A 21,302-nucleotide genomic window follows, 5' to 3' on the forward strand; every position below is an offset into this window, starting at 1 on the left:
TGGGAGAAATAGAGGTGTTAATGGGCAATGAGGTTAAGAGAAAAATTAACATGTAAGTCAATGGGAAAATGAGAGTGTCCCAGAAGCAACATATATACACTACTTGTGATGTCTTTTGTCTTTTGTCTATTTGTCTATATCACATGTGCATGCTGACTTGTATGAGGTAATGAGAAATATTAGTTGGTAAAGTTACATTTTTTTTCAAGGAAAGAAAGTGGCCACGCCAGTGTTGGTTGTTGTTGGTTTAGTACAGAGGACGTGACTTGTCTGGCGCCGTCCAGCGCATGCTCGGGTGTGCCTTTTTGTCGCATTTATGATCTTCTTCCTCTTCGCTCTTTGATTTCATTGAGCTTGATGTGTTTTGCGTGAGCTCCCCAAAAAGCTCAATCTATTCACAGAAATGGCGTGCTGTGTGTGATCTGATGGAGTGAGAACACGATAAGGTCTATCTCAGATAACTGGCGCTCACCTTCGCGGGAAACGCGAGAAACTGGACGCTCGGTGGTGAGGGTCCCCAAGCACAGATGATTGACTGCAGCGAGGGGTGGAGCTTCTGCAGGTGTACCAATGGGTATGCTTTGTGCGCGGCCAGGCTCCACCCTGCTTAAGTGAATATAAAGGCTGAACGCAGGTGCCTCTCGCCACCTAGGAATTGAGCCAGAAATCTGCTGTGAACCTGGAGAATCGCCTTCCTGCCATCTGTGGATAAACTGTGTTGTGCTGAGGAAAAGACCGTTGCCATGATGGCTGAGGGAGTGACCTTGATCGACCATGTGTGAGTGACCATGTACTGCACCACACCGACTGACCATCCTCCACCCCCACCCCACACTCCTACCTGTGTCAGGACCGATACCTGTCCGTCGACGGTGCCTAAGTAAGGCATGGGCCGACCCTAAGCCCGAAACTCATTCCCCCCCTCCTCTTCTTTTCTTTCTCTCTACCTTTCCCCGGAGAGTGATTCTGCTGGGTCCATTGTTCATGTCTAAATATGAAATTGGAGATGGAGTAAGCATTAAGGTTAAGAGGGATGAAGCTTTTCAGGTTGTGATTTTTGACTTGTGGTTTTTTTATTATTGTGATTTGCACCCTTGTAAGTTGTATTTGTGCTTGTAATTGCTTTCTCTTTGACCATTGTAAATGTGTTGTTTTTCCTTGGATTTTACTCAGAAAAATGAATTTTATTCCTCCTTCATCCACAAGCACATATTCCCCATGCAACATATATAACAAGCGTCATTTAAAATTACATGTTCATGACGTGTTCTTGCTTTCGGACGTCTCTTCTTATCACTGATTGGTTTTCTGGCATAGCAACAGCGCCTGAGGATTTCCTTAGCTTTAAGGGAATCCTCATCCTTAAGGTTTGTTTATGCAACAACACTTGAGGAAATCCTTCGCTAAGGAATTACAGCGTACCTTAAGGGAAATCTTTCCTTCAGGTTGAGGGAGATTTATGCAACCGGGACAAAGAGAAGAACAGCACTGAATCAGAGTACACCAGGCTAGAGTTCCAAAACCTATTAGATGTGTTTTGATGACATCAGAACTGATTTGTTGGATAATCTGAAATTAGTAAATATGACTGATTGATCTAGTATGCCACTGTCATTCATGCAGTCATGAGGTGTACAGGAAGTGAAGGATTCCACGAAAAAGCATATTTGAAGAAAATCAGAGGCTGAATTTGGAGGTTTATTACACTGAGGTTGCACAAGATGGTAAGAGGCAAGTTGTTGTTCTTCCAGAAAATTTCTCAAGATCCCAGCTTCCAAAGCACATTTTGAGACATGCATGACTTATCCAATACCTCATCCAATTCACCCCATCCAAGTTGTTGAAAAGGCTGCTTTGCGTATTCGCAAATCTATACAAAGTCATGAGACTAACATGCCTTGGCCTCCAAAGCCGTCTGAGCTATGAAAGTGGTATTAGTATTCCTGAACAATTCAGAATATTTTTACTTCCTCTCTTGATCAGCAGCATGGATTGTCAACATGAAGCAGATTCTCTGAGAATGCAATGACTACTGAATTAGTTTGGACAAGACATTGTGTCCGGCTTAAGTCACAGCAAATGAAAGCCTCCAAAGTACGTCCTGCTGCCATATACTGTCAAATTTCCAACAAACAATGTAGAGCCCATTCAAATGTTAAAATCGCTGTGGCCATGGAATTGTTTATTTGCAAATCGAAGAAATAAACGTGCTGCTTTGTGCCAACAAAAAATGGCTGCAACATCAAATAATAAAAACCACTACCAGAAACCATCCAGCCGTATGTGAACACCATTGTGGCTTGGGATAACATCGATAGACTGGAGGAAAGTCAGTCTGGCGAGGTCCCTCTCAGAGTAAATGGTATTGCAGAAATTAAAAGAAAGGCAAAGAAGTTTTGAACTGATATCTGCTGCCAACTTTCTTGTATAAAACACAGGTGAATGTTTTGGGCTTGCTGCATGGAAATGTGTGGAAGTCATTTCCACTGAGGTACTGCAAGGTGCATGGCAAAATAAACTTTGTGGATGGTAGCCCGTTTGCACACAGCTGAACATCATGAAGTTAGTGGATGGACCGGAGTTAATATTTCTGTTTGAAGCGATGTAACAGTGACCCAAGACAATGTCGGATTCCCACCTTTAATCGATACACCTGCTACAAACATGTACACCGTTTATAACGTTTATCTGCAGTCTCTTAAGATCAATGATTCATTGAAACCTCCTTCATACAAAACCGTTCCTTGGCACACCTGAACTCCTATCCACAACCTCCAAGGCCTTTGTCTGCAGCTTGATGGATGACTGCTCTCTCTTTTGGGCTGGAGGCACTGCCCAAAACCTTGCTCAACTCGACGCCGAGGAAACTAAGGCCTTCCAAATCAATGGAATCTCCCACCATTCCACAAATTATATGAGATTCCTTCAAAATCAAAATCATTGAAAACTTTCCCATCACAGAAAAGTTGGTGGTCTCCCTTCCTTCTATTTCCATTCAGATCTTGCACCTTCTGCCCAGTATGTGCTCTGTCCTACTCCTCCCACCTCCAACCCCCTCCCCAAGTTTTCTGAAGGGTGCACTTAGTCTGTGAATAATCCTTTTCCCAAAATCCAAAATCACTTCCCACCGACACTCATTTTTCTCTTTTTCCCCCACCGATGGAACCAACTTCCACAGTCTCTTCAGTGTCATTGTTTCCTTCAGGTCTTCAAGAAATCTGTTCACCACGATCTCAATTTGTATCCATCTTGTTCACCCCGTGTGTCCTCTGCTTGCTCTCATTCTTCCCCGGTACCTTATTTCTCCAAGTCTTTCTCCATTTTGTCCCCCAAGTCTGCTGTTTGTGCCCCCCACCCACATCTGCTGGCTTTATTCTCTTATTTTTGTTCTCTTAGCCCTGATTTATTTCGTGTTCTCACTGGTCCACAAGCCTCAACTGTAAAAACAGAAACAAACTGGACGGCACCCGGTGGAGCGTGTACCTCCGCCACGCTGAACAGTTTGTTTTGTATCCCACGAAATGGCCTGATCTGCATCAGGACGTCAACCAAAATCAAATCAATTAGTCATTGTCACACACCCAACCTGCCCAGCTAGTTTTGTTCGAATACATTCATAACTCTGAGATGTCGTGCTACACAGTTTGTCGTTTTTGGCTGCATCTCTCAATGGTGAAGCATCACTTAAAAAACTCGGTTATCATACATTTTCGAGATATTGTACTCGCAGACAGACAAACAGACCGGGGTGAAAACATAACCTCCATCAGTGGGAGAGGTAATCAGAGTGTTAGCTTTTAGTCATGTTTATTCAGATTAGAAATTATATAAATCATCTCTGTTCTTCCATGACTCGTCATGTCAATTAAAAAAAACTTTAAAATGAAGAAATCTTCATGAACGCTCACACCGACATGTGCATCATGGTATTTAAATGATTTATGTGACCATTTTTTTTTAGGTTTCACCCACCTTGAGAAAATTGCTTCCATAATCTTGGAATTCAAGGTGGTAGAAGGAAGTAGAGGCAGAAATTGTTTGGAGATTGCATTTGGCTGTTACAACAGCAGTCTGCAGGCTGCTGTCGAGGTCAAACTCCAATCTCTGTACACCGTTTGAAGGTTCCAGATACATCACAGAATTTTCATGGGTCACAGCTGGTCGGTTCTGAATGTCCTTTTATTTGGAGACAACAACAAAAAGCAAGGAGAGGGTAAAGTGACCAAAATAAATACCCATAGATGTATGCAGAATAAAATAAAATGGAAAAGAGTACAAATATCTGCTGCCCTTCTTCTGCTCCAATCAGTTCTTCTGATCATGTGCTTGTTAAAGTGGACATCTCTCTGGCCATTCTCAGAGAGCCTCCTTAGCGCCGACGAGTCTGGCATTTCACTCAGGCTGACTGGCACAGTCTTCAAGCAGCCATCAATCATCTGGACTGGTCCCCCATCTCTACTGCCTCTGACATCAATTCTTCCTGGGAATTCTTCCAAAGCAAACTGCTCTCTCTCTCTCATGCACAGATTTATCCCATCTCGTCTTCAGTTGTCTTACCCTTCCTCCCGTCCATGGTACACTGAATCTTGTGGTGAGGCAATTGCCCTGAAACAACTTGCCTTTGCCTCTTGGAAGGCAAATCCAACTGAAGGCAATCTCAGTTCCTTCCACCAAGCTTGGAACAAGTGTGTGTCTACCCTCAGGAGTGCCAGGAAGCACAATCTCTCCACACTCAAGATTGAACTCTCAAACCTGTCTCCTTCCTCCAAATCCTGGTGGCATCTGATCAAATCCGTTTGTGGTGTTTGTTCCCCCTCCATCCCCTCCCTTACCTCAAATGGCTACACAGTTGACGCCGCAAGTGACAAAGCCGAATGCCTCATCTCTGTGTTTGCCTCAAAATCTTGTGTCCTAAACCCATCTCTCTCTGTTCCCATCTTTCCCAGTCGAACCCAACTGCTCCTGGACTCTGTGTCCTTCTCTCCTGACAAGGTGGAGAAGTTTTTGTCAAACCTCGACTCTGATTCTGCAACTGGACCAGACGGCATCAGTCCACGGGTCCTAAAATCCTGCTCTGCCGCTCTATCTCACCCTCTCTCTGTTCTTTTCACCCTCTCTTTTGCTCAAGGTCATCTGCCAGCATCTTGGAAATCAGCAAACATTACCGCTTTACACAAAAAGGTGCAAAAACAGATCGTTGCAATTGCAGACCAATCAGCCTGCTTCCAATTATCAGCAAAGTCATGGAATCCATCATTGCTTCAGATATCAAATCCTTCCTCTTCTCCAATGGCTTGATCTCTGATCATCAATTTGGATTCAGAGCAGGTCATTCTACTCTGGACATGTTGCTTCTGCTGTCTCAACAATGGATGGAGGTTCTCAATGCCAAACAGGAAATCAGAGTTGTCTCACTTGACATATCTCGTGCCTTCGATATGGTCTGGCACCCAGCTCTGCTCACCAAACTCTCCTCCTATGGTATCCATGGAAATCTCCACTCATGGCTTGCAGACTTCCTCTCTGGTCGTAGGCAACGTGTGGCGCTGAATGGATTTCTCTCATCTCCCCCTTCCTGTTCTGGCTGGAGTTCCCCAAGGTAGTGTTCTGGGCCCTGTGCTATTTCTGGTCTTCATCAATGATCTCTCCGACTCTCTGGAAAATCCTCTCTATCTCTTTGCTGATGACTCCACCATCTGCCGCTCCATTCCTCATCCCTCAGATCGGCAGTCTGCAGCCTCCTCACTCTCTGCAGACCTGGACAAAATCACAGACTGGTCAAACAAGTGGAACATGTCTTTCAATCCGGACAAATCTCACACTCTTACTATGTCTCCACGAAAAGACCGACTGGAAAACCCTCCCATCTACTTTTTCAACAACCATCTCCAAGAAGTTCTGTCGCTCAAGCTTTTGGGTCTCACGATCTGCCATGATATTTCTTGGGAAAACCACATTTCCAATCTGGCCGCCAAAGCCAGTCGCCGACTGGGCATACTCCGTCGTGCGAAGTCCTTCCTTGGCACAGCTGAGCTCCTCACCACATACAAGGCTTTCATCCGCAGCTCAATGGAATACTTTTCCTGCCTCACACCCAGCTCGGCTTCACGCTGTTGAAACCAAAGCTTTCAGAATCATTGGAATCTCCTGCAATGAAGCTAACTCCGAGGGCCTTTCACTCCCTCACCGCAGGCAGGTTGGTGGTCTTTCTGTCCATTAGCGACTCCTCTCCGGCGTTGCTCCCCCAGCTCTCTCTGTGCTCTGTCCCCCCAATATTCCTTCAGGTCGCTCAAGATCTGCCTGCAACTCTCTTATGGTTAAACTGCCAAAATCTGGGCTCTCTGCTCACCTTCACTCTTTCATTCCCCTTTTCTCCCGCCTCTGGAACAAACTCCCCCACTCCCTTCAATCCCACTCCTCCCTCCAGGTCTTTAAAACAGCTGATTACCACCCTCTCTTATCTTCCCCCATCCAAAACCTTGATCTTTTCTACCCCCACTAATTCACCCCAGATACACTTTTTTTTAAAATTCCAACTTCTTTCCTGGACGTCCTTGCAGTGTTCATGTGTTATATACCTCTCCCACCTCCCCCAAAGCCCTCCCTCTCCCACATTTCTCCCGATGTCCCTGCTCTCAAATGTTGTGTTTGTGTCCTTCCCCCTCTCTCCCCAACTTGTCTAACGCTCCCCTTATTTTTGTGTTTTATGTTTCGGTTTGACTTTTTGTGTGATTTATGTTAGCTCTTTCACGAGCCTCGATCTTGTATACAAAAAAACAAAAAAAAAAAAACAAACAAAAACAATTTATGAAAATAGTAGGTCCTGTACAATCCTACTATCAACACACCTTGGTGATCATATTTATGAGGTACATTGCCATCATTGCATTGGACCACGACTGCTCAAATTGAATCCCAGTAAATCCATCCTTTCCCACAATGACTTGTACAGACTTGTCAAACCAACGATCACCTCCACTGCCAAATAATACTTGATTGTTTTCTTTTTGGTCTTGGTCATCCAGGCAGAGGCAAAAGAGAGCCGACTCAATGAGGGACAAGGCCGATCCATGTCCTTGAGCCTGCAGTTGCTTTCTCAAGCGTGCCCAAACATCTCGTCGCTCTGCAGTCAGGCTGGCCACAGGAAACTTCACTGGAGGTCGTGATTCTGACAGAATATGATGAAGATTGGCCTGTACAACAAAGATAACATCAATGAGAAGAACGAATTTTGATGAGAGGCTGATGAAACGCACAGAAGCGCAAAAGAATGGAACAAAGGGGATATTGGTCATTTGCTAATATACATGGTGGACATTCATTGTCTGACAAGCACGAAATTTAATTTCAGTTAAAGTGTGAATGGCAAGGGAATTGTGTCAGTCAGTAATAAAGATACAGCTATGTATAAAACTATGGATACTTCGTACAATTTTGCTATTTGCTGTATATCACATACTAGCAGAAGTACCCGGCATTTCCGGGCGGGGGAGGGTAGGGGAGGCGGAAGAGGAGGGGAGGGGAACGGGGGGGAGGGGAGGAGAGGGGGGGGGGAGGGGAGGAGAGGGGGGGAGGGGAGAAAAGGGGGGGGGGGGAAGTACCCGGCATTCAGTGTATAAACGTGAGGGAGAAGAGGGGGGAGGGGAACGGGGGGGAGGGGAGAGGGGAGGGGGAGGGGGAGGGGAGGGGGGCGAGGGGAGGGGGGAGGGGGAGGGGAGGGGAGGGGGAGGGGTAGGGGGGAGGGGAAGGGGTAGGGAGGAGGGGGAAAAGGGAGGGGTAGGGGGAAGGGAGGGGGAGGGGAGGGGGGAAGGCGGAGGGAAGGGGAGGGCCAGTCAACAATGACGTTGCAGTTCTCATGGTCGGAGAGCAGCACAACAATCGCGACATCGTCCTGAATCTTCGCAACAGCACGAAGCGGATTTTGGAGACTCACCGATCCTGTGACGCCCTCCAGTACCGGCGTTTCCGGGTGGGGGAAGGGAGACCCGTACATTCCCAACCCGTACATTCGCCCTCTCGACTCAAGCTCACTCGGACAAAAGCCTCGCACAAATTACACCGTGAAGGCCCAATGGCCATGTCTATGCCACAAATCAAGTACGTGAGCGAGTCGGGCGCACTGAATTGAAAATATATAGAATGCTCATACTCCAATGAAAGTGAAGCCAACTGGCGGCGGAGATGGAACATCACGTGATCGCTCTGAGTGAATCAGCGCGCTGCTCTGCCACTGGTCAGAATCCGTGTATAATATTCATCGCTGAAAAAAAATCAATATGAAACATGCTACTATCTATGCTAAATCATGCTAAATCATGCTAAATCATGCTAAATGCTAATCATGCTAAAATCTGTGCTACTTGCTGTGAGTTTATGGCGGCAAGGAACATCACGTGATCGCGTCACGAACATCATTCGTGATCACGTCATCACGTGATCGTGATCGTCATCAATGAGCGCGAATGAGCGAATCAGCACGCTGGAAATTTTCCTTCCTTACTCATGGCGTAAATAAATATACTGCCGTAAATATAGTACATTATTAAAAAATAAATGTACTACTGTGGCGGACACAAAAGCCCACTGGCGTGGTGACATCATTCCACGCACCAAGTGGGCGGTGGCCACGCCCGAGGGGTAGGCGTGGCCTCAGGATATACACCGGGCGACCAGCCCGGAAGAGTTCAGTGTTACAGTGTAGTCTTACAATAAAGACGTTCATATGTTACCGCTTGTCCGCTTCCTCCTTGCTCACAAGCAGCGCGCGTAACGCCGCGCTTTACTGGTGACCCTCGACGTTGGATCTGCCGTAGCGATCCTTCCGAACACGACGCCATTGCAATGGCCAACGACAAGTCAATGGCGATTAAACTTCCCGAATTTTGGGAGGCCCAGGCTGAGGTCTGGTTCGTTCAAGCCGAAGCCCAATTTCAGCTTCGGCGCCTCACCAACGACGACCTGCGCTACTGCCATGTCGTCGCCTCCCTCGGGCCCGGCACGGCCGCTCGAGTTGTGTCCGTCCTTCGCCACCCACCGGACGGCCACAAGTACGAGGCACTCAAGCGGCTACTCCTAGCCACGTTCAGCCTCACGGACGACGCACGGGCCGACCGCCTCCTGGATCTCCCCGAGCTCGGTGAGACGTGCCCGTCGGTCCGAATGGACCATATGCTGTCACTGTTGGGCGACGAAGCCCCCGGTTCGCTATTCCGGGCGCTTTTCCGTCGCCAACTTCCAGCGCAGGTTCGCCTCGCGTTGGCCGGGACCGGGCTAACGGAACCCCGAGCATTGGCGGCCGAGGCGGACAAGTACTTCGCCGCTTCGGACACGCGGGCGAGCGTTGGCGTGGCCGTCACGGCCTTCGACGCTGCTGTTCCACAGCATCATCTTCTACAGCACGCTGAGTTTCAGCAGCATGCTGATACGCACCTCGTGAACGTAGCCACGCCCCGCCCACCGCCGCGGCGAAAACCGCCACCGCAGGGAAACCCGTCGACTCCACCGGCCTGGCGGAGCCAGCCGCGCTCCTCCAGCTCCACCACCTGGTGCTGGTTCCACGCCAAGTTCGGCCACGAAGCTCGGCGGTGTCATCCGCCGTGCTCCTTCAACGGGTCAGGAAACGCCCGGGCCGGCGCTCAATTGTGGCGATGAGCGCCGGCCGTTCGAGCAGCCTGCTGTTCCTAACGGACACCTTCTCCGGGCGCCGTTACCTGTGCGACACGGGAGCACAGGTGAGTGTCATTCCCGCCGGCACGTCAGACAAGCACGCCGCGGGTGGGGGCCCCGCGCTGCTTGCCGCGAACGGGACGCCCATCCGTACGTACGGAAAACGCTGCCTCTCTCTGCGGTTTGGAGGGCAGGTTTTCCGATGGACGTTCGTCACCGCCGACGTGCCCATGGCACTGCTTGGCGCGGACTTCCTGTGCGCTAATGGGCTCCTGGTCGACATCAAGCGCAGACGGCTTGTCCAGGCCGAGACGTTCAGCTCGCTCGCATGTGCGTTGCCCAGCTCAACGAGCGGCTTGCCAAGCGGCTTGCCGAACGATTCGGTTCCGGCCACGTTGGTCTGTACGCTTCCGGCAGCGGACGCATTCACCCGCCTCCTCGCCGGCTTCCCGGCCCTCACGCGGCCCACCTTCTCGGCGGGGGCCGTCAAGCACGGGGTGGCCCATCACATCCCCACCGTCAGGCCACCGGTCTACGCCCGGGCACGCCGCCTCGAGCCGACGAAGCTGGCGGTGGCAAAAGCGGAGTTCGCTACCCTGGAGCGACTCGGCATCGTTCGGCGCTCAGAGAGCGCTTGGGCGTCGCCGCTGCACATCGTGCCGAAGCCCGGCGGAGGATGGCGACCGTACGGGGACTATCGCCGTCTCAATGACGCCACGACTCCCGACCGCTACCCCGTCCCCCACATTCAGGACTTTTCCGCCCGTTTGGCGGGCAGGTCCTTCTTCTCGAAGGTGGACCTCATACGCGGCTACCATCAGGTCCCCGTCAGGCCGGAGGACGTCCCGAAGACGGCGGTCATCACGCCATTCGGACTCTTCGAGTTCCTGCGCATGCCCTTCGGTCTGAAGAATGCGGCTCAGGCGTTCCAGCGACTGATGGACAGCGTCCTGCGTGACTTGGATTTTGTCTACGTCTACCTGGACGATATCCTCGTCGCCAGCGCGTCCCGCGAAGAGCACCTACGCCACCTCCGCACGCTCTTCGAACGCCTGGGCCAGCATGGCCTGATTGTGAACCCCGCAAAGTGCCGGTTCGGCGCCGCCACAATAGATTTTCTGGGGCACCGTGTCACCAGGCACGGAGCCGTCCCCCTGCCGGCCAAGGTGGAGGCGGTGAAGGGGTTTCCGCGCCCCCGCACGATCAGAGGGCTGCAGGAGTTCCTGGGCATGGTGAACTTTTACCATCGGTTCCTGCCCCGTATCGCCCAGCTCCTGCGCCCCCTGCACGAAGCTCTCCGAGGTAAGCCGGGCAAAGGCGACGTTACCTGGACCGAGCAGATGGACACGGCGTTCACGGGCGTGAAGCTCGCCTTGGCTAACGCCACCATGCTCGCGCACCCGGCGCCCGATGCACCGATCGCCCTCACCACCGATGCCTCGGACTACGCAGTGGGCGCGGTGCACGAGCAATGGGTGCGTGGAGCTTGGCAACCGCTGGCGTTCTTTAGCCGGCAGCTTCGCCCGCCCGAACGCCGTTACAGTACCTTCGACCGCGAGTTGCTCGGACTTCACTTGGCGGTCAGGCACTTCCGCCATCTGCTCGAGGGCCGGGCGTTCACTGCCTTCGTCGACCACAAGCCGCTGATCTTCGCGATGGGCAAGGTCACCGAGCCGTGGTCGGCCCGGCAGCAGCGTCACCTCTCGGCCGTGTCCGAGTACACGACGGACATCCAGCACGTCGCGGGGAAGGACAACCCGGTGGCGGATTGCCTTTCCCGGGCCGTCGCCCACGCAGTCCACCTCGGCATCGACTATGCCCGGATGGCAGCGGACCAGGCCGCTGACCCGACGTCCAGGCCTTGCGGACCGCCGTCACGGGCCTCCGCGTCACCGAGGTGCCGTTCGACGGCGCGGGCGCGGCCCTCTTGTGCGACGTCTCCCTCGGGCGTCCTCGCCCCATTGTGCCCGCGGGCTGGCAGCGCCAGGTGTTTGACGCCATCCACGGCCTGTCCCACCCGGGCGCGAGGGCCTCCCAAAGGCTGATCGCCGACAAGTTCGTCTGGCATGGCCTCCGGAAGGCCGTCCGCGGCTGGGCCAGGACATGCCTCGCGTGCCAGCGCGCCAAGGTGCACCGGCACACCCAGGCCCCGTTGGCCCCGTTCACGGTGCCGGAACGCCGGTTTGACCACGTCCACGTGGACCTGGTGGGACCTCTGCCCCCCTCGCGGGGTTTCACCCACGTCCTCACCATGGTGGACCGCACCACCCGGTGGCCGGAGGCCGTGCCCTTGGCATCGACAATGGCGGCCGATGTCGCGCAGGCTTTCATCGCCACCTGGGTCGCCCGGTTTGGCGCCCCCTCAGACATCTCATCCGACCGCGGCCCCCAGTTCACCTCGGAGCTCTGGGGGGTGGTTGCGCAGGGGCTCGGGGTCCGGCTGCACCGAACCACGGCCTACCACCCCCAGGCTAACGGCCTGTGTGAGCGATTTCACCGCTCATTGAAGGCCGCGCTCCGGGCCACCCTCCGCGACGGCGGCTGGGTCGACAGGCTCCCCTGGGTCCTGCTGGGCCTCCGGACTGCGCCCAAGGAGGACCTGCGCGCATCCGCGGCGGAGTTGGTCTTCGGGCAACCGCTGCGGGTGCCGGGCGAGTTCCTCCCCGACTCCACGGCACCATGGTCCGCGACACAGCAGCGCTCCGCTCTGCAAGAGACCGCCCAGAGGTTCGCCCCGGTGCCAACGGCATGCCACGGGCACCCACCGACGCACGTCGCCCCGGAGCTTCGCACGGCGGAGTACGTCTTCGTCCGCCACGATGCCCATCGGACACCACTGCGGCCCCCGTACGACGGGCCTTTCCGCGTGCTGGAGACCGGGGCGAAGCACTTCACCCTGGACATCGGCGGTACTCCTGACCGCGTTTCGGTAGACCGCCTCAAGCCGGCCCACCTCGATGTGGACCATCCACCGCCAGTGGCCCGACCCCCACGTCGGGGCCGCCCTCCTGCGGGCGGACCCCCGGCACCGCCCAGCCCCGCCGCCACGGCGCCCCCCGGTCCTGCACCCATCCCAGGGGCAGCCAGGGGCATCCCACCTGGTATCCCTGCACCCCAGACGCCGCCGATCGCCAGGGGGCGCTTCGGCCGGGTCATTCGTCTGCCCCGCAAACTGGCCCTCCAGGTGCGCGGGAATTCTGGGGGGGGGGGCGCGTGTGGCGGACACAAAAGCCCACTGGCGTGGTGACATCATTCCACGCACCAAGTGGGCGGTGGCCACGCCCGAGGGGTAGGCATGGCCTCAGGATATACACCGGGCGACCAGCCCGGAAGAGTTCAGTGTTACAGTGTAGTCTTACAATAAAGACGTTCATATGTTACCGTTTGTCCGCTTCCTCCTTGCTCACAAGCAGCGCGCGTAACGCCGCGCTTTACTACAATATTTTTGAAAAATTTCATTGGTTGCTAGGAGACGGTAGCATGTAAAAACCGTTTGAATATTTGAAATACAGTTTGATCCAGAGGTAAGTGGTATGGTCTTGCTGGTTGGTGGACACGATATGTGTAAGGGAAATTATTTTGGTGTCCTGTATCTGGTCGTGCTAGTTGGTGAACACGGTAAATTTAAGGGAAATGATTTTCTGTCATTTTCTGTGGTTGCTTCTCCTTCCCCGTATTTTTGTTCATTTTATTGTTTTTTTCCACTCTCTTGAGTTGTGGGCCTTCCTTGAGTGGTATTACATTTATCATCATCATCATTGGAATGTCTGTTGTAAAGATACGGACATCAAGTCCGTATCTTGACGCAGAGAGCATCAAGCACCATCTTTTTATACCAGGCAACGGCAACGGCAACGCACTAACGCAGACCTCGCTCGGCCCCGCCCACAGCGACCTCTCTCGGCCCCGCCCATAGCTGCCTCGCTCGGTCCCGCCCACAGCGACCTCGCTCGGTCCCGCCCACAGCGACCTCGCTCGGTCCGGCCCATAGCTGCCTCGCTCGGTCCCGCCCACAGCGACCTCGCTCGGTCCCGCCCACAGCGACCTCGCCCGGCCCCGCCCACAGCGACCTCGCTCGGTCCCGCCCACAGCGACCTTGCTCGGTCCCTCCCACAGCGGCATCACTCCGCCATACACGGCACTATCTATATATTATTCGTACAATGCCGGGTACTTCTGCTCGCTGAAAAAAAATCTATGTGAAACATGCTACTATCTATGCTAAATCATGCTAAATCATGCTAAATGCTAAACATGCAGAAGTACCCGGCAAAAACGCAATTGCTTTTCGCTCTGAAATACGTGCGAACGCGTAACTGAGTTAAAGGCGGCAACGAACATCACGTGATCGCTCTGAGCGAATCAGCGCGCTGCTCTGCTACCGGTCAGATTCCGGTCATAATATTTCGCGCTGAGATAAAAATATGGTAAGAAAATATTATGAAATAAATATTTAGGTCGGCCATGTTCGTCCCAGGCTCAATGGCCATGTCTGTGCCAAATATCAAGTACGTGAGCCTCTCCGTTTAGGAGTCTACCGGTAACATTACACACACACACACACACACACACACACACACACACACACACACACACACACACACACACACAAACTGTGTTTTATATATATATAGATAACATTCTTGGGAAAAATGCCATGGGCATAGAAAATGCCCCTTTATATTGTATGTGCCATGTGGCAAAGTATAGAAAAGAAGGTACATTCCATAGCTTGTAGAAAATGCCAAACAATAGAAAAGAAGGGACATTGAAGGAATCTTGTGTGCATGGACTGTGTGCATGTACATGGACATGCAAAAGGACTGCCCTTCACCCTTGTGTTCTGACGAGGGACCAAGTAATGCTCTCGAAAAGTTTTTTTTTTTTTTGTATACAGAGTCGAGGCTCGTGAAAGAGCTAACATTTATCAAACAAACAAATCAAACAAACAAGCAAACAAAGTATATAAAAAGGGGAGTGGTCGACAAGATGGGGAGAGAAGGGGAGGAAGCACACAAACACAACATTTGAGAGCAGGGACATCGGGAGATGTTTTTGGAGGGAGAGGGCCTGGGGGAAGGCAGGATAGGTATAAAACGCAAGGACACCAAGGACTTCCAGGAAAGAAGTCAAAAGTCACCTCAAAAAAGTGGATTTGGGGTGAAATTAGCGGGGTAGAAAAGATCAAGGTTTTGGATTGGGGAAGATAAGAGATGGTGGTGAACAGCCGTTTTAAAGACCTGGAGGGAGGAGTGGGATTGAAAAGAGTGAGGGAGTTTGTTCCAGAGGCGAGAGAAAAGAGGAATGAAGGAGTGAAGGTGAGCAGACAGTCTTGATTTTGGCAGTTTAACCATAAGAGGGTTGCAGGCAGATCTTGTGCGACCTGCAGGAATATTTGGGGGACAGAGCCCAGAGAGAGCTGGGGGAGCAAGGCCGGAGAGGAGTCGGTAGAATACGGAAAGACCACCAACCTGCCTGCGGTGATTAAGTGAAACGCCCTCGGAGATGGCGTCATCGCGGGAGATTCCAATGATTCTGAACGCTTTTGTTTCAACAGCGTGAAGACGAGCGAGGTGTGAGGCAGGAGCACCAGCCCAGAGGGGAGAGCAGTATTCCATTGAGCTGCGGATGAAAGCCTTGTATGTGGTGAGGAGCTCAGGTGTGCCAAGGAAGGACTTCGCACGATGGAGGATGCCCAGTCGGCGACTGGCTTTGGAGGCCAGATTTGAAATGTGGTTTTCCCAGGAAAGATCATGGCAGATAGTGAGACCCAAAAGCTTGAGTGACAGAACTTCTTGGAGAGGATTATTCAGAAAGTGGATGGGAGGGTTGTCCAGTCGGTCTTTTCGGAGAGACATCGTAAGTGTGAGATTTGTCAGGATTGAAAGACATGTTCCACTTGTTTGCCCAGTCTGTGATTTTGTCCATGATACAAACATACAAAGTTCATACAAAGTTCATACAAAGGGGCACCTTACATCTGGCAAATAAAATACATTTACTTCATCAGGCAGGTGTATTAATCAAATTGGCACCTCTTGCAATAATTGTCGCCATGCAATTGTGTGCCTTATCCCGAAGAAAGGAGACTTACCGTCTTTACAAAATTGGTGGCCTATCTCGCTGCTTTGTGCAGATTACAAAATCCTTTCCAAAGTCCTTGTAAACCTCATAAAGCCCCATACCACATATGAGCAAGAGAGAGTTGGGATGCGTTGATAGAAGTTGATCCTTGTAATCAGACAGCAAGATGTAGATGGAGTCATCACTGTTTGGTGGACGGTACAACACACATATGAACAAAAGGTGGGAGCGAAGGGGAAGCCGAAGCTTCATGAGATAAAAGAAGCCGTAGCTCCTCCCCTCACCCCCCCCCCCCCCCCAGATCTGCTTTCATAACAACCCTCTTGAGGAAGTTCAGTTTTTCATACTCCTGGATCTCACTATCAGCCATGATCTTTTTTTTGAGCAAACAAAATTTCAAAGTTTGCTTCCAAAGCCAGCTGCCGATTGGGCAGCCTCCGTCATGCAAACTCCTTCCGTGGCACACTTGACCTGTTATCCACCTCCAAGGCCGACATCTGCATCATGATGAAATACAGCTATCCCCTTTGGGATGGTGTCCCTGCCTGCCTTGCTTAGCTTGAAATAGTGGAAACGAATGTCGTCATGATCATTGGAATCTCGAGCGATGAAGTTGAGTCTATGGGCCTGTCACTTTGCCACTGCAGACCAGTTGGTGGTCTCTGATTTCAAACGCATCCTTTCTGGTATTGCACCCTCTGCCCTTTCTGTGCTTTGTCCCTTTTACATCCCCTTTATAAACCCAAGCCTGAGTGGTGGGGATCTGGCCCACTTTGAACATAATCAGTTGGAAAGAGCACAGGTGTAGTGTGCAAGGTATTAGTGATGGCTATTTCCCTTACCATGATGGTGCTTGCAGGTAGAATGTAGCCCAAATCATCAAGCACATTGCAGGTGTATATGTATCCTTTATGAAGCACAACAAAATGGCGGGTGCCAAGTATGGTCTGGAGCTCATCTCGTGACTCGTGAGGTATGCGGCTTGTACCGAACAAATGATTCAGTTGGGACATGCACATCAGGAATGATTTTGGACGAGAACCCGACCTGTCAAGGCAATTGTGGTATAAGCAACTGAAGACGTTTGAAGGACAATATATTTATGTTTTATCATGATCTAAATTCTAAACTTGTGGAAGCATAATTATCATTTTAATGAGAAACAATTTGTGAAAGTTAAATCAATGTCACAGTTTACAAATAACAAAAATCCAAGGCAGCAAGAATATCAAAAAGCACTCACACAAAACCAGTGCCATCTCTGTGAGCCAGGCCACCACTGTCTGCTGGGGTAAGCAGATCAGCCTTGAGAGTGCGATGAAATCGAGCGATCGAGACAACCAGGTTTGTGGCACACACCAGCTGTGAGCCAGGAGTCAATCCCATGTTTATACCATAATTGGTGATGCATAGAGATTCTCTGCGATTCAAGAACGAGTCCTCAATGAAGGCTTCGAGGCGGGCAGGCGATGTACGTGCGGATTGGAGGGTGCCCAGAGCAAGGTTGGTGGATGAAAGACATGACAATTGCATTGATAATTATCACCATCATTACCTCTGCTGCCATTCCCTCGAATTAAGTAATGTCATTAAATGTGTAATAAATCTTTGATTTTATAACTGAGCTCTCAAAGGTTATTTTGTATTGGTAAGCAACACCAATAACTTACCAGTGGTGTAGCTCGTGTGTTGGTTTTCCTTGTCATACGCCAAGAGTTCATTCTGCAGCAACTGACCCTCTCCATGTTCAAATGATCTACAGATTTGCTCTGTCCTCCTGTGACACATAATTAGTCATTAACGAGATACACATCAAGATACAGTCATCCAAATCTTACCTTTCCACAAGGTGGGTGGAGATGTACATATGTAAACAATTGAAAGCACCAATCTTGGGAAAATGCCAGGGGCATAAAAAATGCCCCTTTATATATCGGTTAAAATACATCTTCGTCTTCATGCAGCTGTATGAATCAAATTGGCGCTCCTTTATATGAACTTTTCTGGAGCATAGCTTTGTTCATCTGAAGGACAAAAGGGTAGTCCAGCAGGCACACGACATTTATTTTCGAATGTCCTTTCTTTTCTATCGTTAACTATTCTTTAGTCTTTTGTAATGTAATGAAGAATTAAAAAAGTAGGCCTCGCCTCACGGACTAACACATCTGCTTATCCACCTCCCTGTTCCTTCGCTTTCTGCTCTCCTTGCTGTCAATCTCCTATTCTTCTGTTTCTGCTTCGGAACCTGTGCTGGAATCCTTAATCCCCCCGAGGAATCCTTCTTGCCCTCATTTCTGGAATTTCCCCAGATGGTTTTCACGGTTTCTTCAAAAAAAATGTTTGAACTTTCCCCTGACATGTTGTATTCTGTTGTATATTATAACACACTTTTCTTCTTCTTGTTTGAAAGGTTGTTTTCGATTTGCTCACCTAATGTCTTCATTTCAAATAAAAATTCACTCTCTTACAGTTCTTCCTTCCTACATTCCCTAAACTCACCTGCATTCCACCACCCCTCCAACGTTTTCAAACGGATCTCTGACTTGAAAATCACAAGAAACTCATTTTGCAATAAATTTTCGTATTCCATTAATTGCACAACACTTTCTAAAATCCAAACTCATTCTTCCCCTCCTAAACTCCCCGCTCACCCATCCCTTTCAAATCTCTCCCCTTTCCCCTCCCCTCCTAAACTCCCCCGTTGCCCCTCCCCTCCTAAACTCCCCCCTTTCTCCTCTCCTCTTTAACTCCCCCCTTGCTCCTCTCCTCATAAGCTCCCCCCTCACCCTCCCCTCCCAAACTCCCCCCTCACTCCTCCCTTCCTAAACTCCCCCCTCACCCATCCCTTTCAAATCTCTCCCCTTTCCCCTCCCCTCCTAAACTTCCCCCTTTCCCCTCTCCTCCTACACTCCCCCCTTTCCCCTCTCCTTCGAAACTCCCCCCTTTCCCCTCCCCTCCTAACTCCCCCCTCATCCTCCCCTCCCAAACTCCCCCCTCACCCCTCCCCTCCTAAATTTCCCCTCACCCCTCAATTTCAAATCTCCCCACCCTCCTTTTTTTCTCCAATTCTTCCCTCTCACCCCTCCTCCTCAAAGCGTCCTCCCTGCTCCCCCCCCCCCCCACCTCCAACTCTTACCTCCATCTCCTTCAACCTTCTTCCTTGCTCTGCCCATCCTCAAACAACACCTCACTATGCCTCATCCAATCACCATCAAACCTTTTGTCCTCCTCATCCTTCCCTTTCTCCTAGCTCTTCTGAAATCTCTGACACACTATCAACAGCTCTCCCTACTTCCTCCTCCTCTACCTCATCTTACCATAACCCGCGCCTCCCCTGTTCTGTACCGATGCTCCCCCATCCTCTTCGTTAACGGTATGGACCTCAAACATCCGGGGCCTTCACTCAAACCTGATTGATCTCTCCATACAGGTTGCTGCTGACAAACCAGACTTGATCTGCTCAACAGAAACCTTCCTCCTTCAAGATGTCTCTGATTCCTTAATATATCTCCTTGGTTAATCTCTCCTCCGGTATGATAGACCTGAGCCTCGTCCTGGAGGTGGGGTTGCTATCTTTATCAAAAACTCTCTTCCTCACTCTCCTTGCACTGCCTTCTCTCAACCCCACCCCCAGGAGTACCTCTAGCTAAGGCTTCCCCTCTGCTCCCACCTTTTGTTTATATGTGTGTTGTACCATCTATCAAACAATGATGACTCCATTTACACGTCGCTGTCCGCCAACATGGACCAGCCTCAATCCACTCATCTCAACTCTCTCTTCATCATATGTGGCGACTTCAACTGTCATCATGCCAGCTGGCTGGGTGTGGGTACCTCTCACTCCAGTCATGGCACCTTAGCAAAGGAATTCTGTGACTCATTGGGACTGACACAATCTGTCAATTTCCCGACCCGGATCTCAGTCAATGGAGCATCTTCTCTTCTGGATTTGATTTTGACTAACTTCCCTGCAAATGTCTGCTGTTCTTCTTCTGCTCCAACCGGTTCATCTGATCATTTGCTTGTTAAAGTGGACATCTCTTTGGCCATTTTCAGAGAGCCTCCACAGCGTTGACGAGTCTGGCATTTCACTCAGACAGACTGTCACGGTCTGCGAACAGCCATCATTAATCTGGACTGTTCTCCCATCTCCACTGCCTCTGACATAAACTCATCCTGGGAATTCTTCCAAAGTAAATTGCTCTCTCTCTCATGAACAGATTTATCCCATCTCGTCTTCAGTTGTCATACCCTTCCTCCCGTCCATGGTACATGGAATCTTGTGGTGAGGCAGTTGCCCTGAAACAACTTGCCTTCGCCTCATGGAAGGCAAATCCAAATGAAGGCAATCTCTGTTCTTTTCACAAAGCATTTCACAAGTGTGTGTCTACCCTCAGGAGAGCCAGGAAACAATATCTCTCTCATCTCAAGTCTGAACTCTCAAACCTGTCTCCCTCTTCCAAATCCTGGTGGCATCTGGTCAAATCTCTTTCTGGTGTTTGATCCCCCTCCATCCCCTCCTTTACCTCAAATGGCTAAACAGTTGACACCTTACGTGACAAAGCGGAATGCCTCAACTTTGTGTTTGCCTCAAAATCTTGTGTCCCAAACCCATTTCTCTCTGTACCCACCTAACACAGTCGAACCCAGCTACTCGTGGACTCTGTGTCCTTCTCTCCTGACAAGGTGGAGAAGTTTCTGTCAAACCTCGACTCTGATTCTGCAACTGGACCAGACGGCATCAGCCCTCGGGTCCTAAAACCCTGCACTGCCGCTCAAGCTCACTCTCTGTTTTATTCACCCTCTCTTTTTCTCAAGGTCATCTGCAATCAGCTTGGAAATCAGCCAGCATTACCGCTTTACACAAAAATGTGCAAAAACAGATCCCTGCAACTACCGACCAATCAGCCTGCTCCCAATCATCAGCAAAGACATGGCATCCATCATCACTTCTGATATTAAATCCTTCCTCTTCTCCAATGGCTTGATCTCAGATCATCAATTTGGATTCAGACCAGGACATTCTACTCTGGACATGCTGCTTCTGCTGTCTCAACAATGGATGGTGGTCCTCAATGCCAAACAGGAAATCAGAGCTGTCTCCCTTGACATATCTCGTGCTTTCGATATGGTCTGGCACCCCGCCATGCTCACTGAACTCTCCTCATATGGTATCCATGGAAACCTCCACACATGTCTGGCAGACTTCCTTTCCTGTCGTAATCAATGTGTGGCTCTAAATGAAATTCTGTCATCTTCACTTCCATTCCAGGCTGGCATTCCTCAAGGGAGAGTTCTGGGCTTTGCGCTTTTCTCGGTCTTCTTTAATGATCGCTCCGACTCTCTGGAAAATCCGGTCTATCTCTTTGCTGATGACTCCACTCTTTGCCGCTCCATATCTCAACCCTCAGATCGGCAGGCACCAGCTTTTACACTCTCTGCAGACCTGGACAATATCACAAACTGGTCAACCAAGTGGAACATGTCTTTCAATCCTGACAAATCTCACACTCTCACCATGTCTCTCCACAAAGACCGTTTATTCAACCCTC

At 50.6% G+C, this 21,302-nt stretch overlaps 1 protein-coding gene across 8 annotated transcripts in view; it reads right to left on the bottom strand.

Annotated features, from left to right (window-relative positions):
- The window catches only part of LOC137412770 (carnitine O-palmitoyltransferase 2, mitochondrial-like), a 78,327-nt gene that overhangs the window by 47,676 nt on the left and 9,349 nt on the right, over window positions 1-21,302 (bottom strand). For 7 of the 8 annotated variants that reach the window (XM_078769695.1, XM_078769707.1, XM_078769652.1 and 4 more), the window contains 5 exons: window positions 17,421-17,527; window positions 16,994-17,201; window positions 16,593-16,797; window positions 6,849-7,193; window positions 3,973-4,176 (listed from right to left, as the gene is read on the bottom strand). In XM_078769695.1, coding sequence (XP_078625821.1) covers window positions 3,973-4,176; window positions 6,849-7,193; window positions 16,593-16,797; window positions 16,994-17,201; window positions 17,421-17,527 — 1,069 coding nt within the window. The remainder of the gene's footprint in view (window positions 1-3,972; window positions 4,177-6,848; window positions 7,194-16,592; window positions 16,798-16,993; window positions 17,202-17,420; window positions 17,528-21,302) is intronic. The other variant, XM_078769715.1, reaches the window with a different exon arrangement.

This window comes from Myxine glutinosa, chromosome 1, assembly GCF_964187855.1.
Source record: "Myxine glutinosa chromosome 1, kmMyxGlut1.1, whole genome shotgun sequence".
NCBI lineage: Eukaryota > Metazoa > Chordata > Myxini > Myxiniformes > Myxinidae > Myxine > Myxine glutinosa.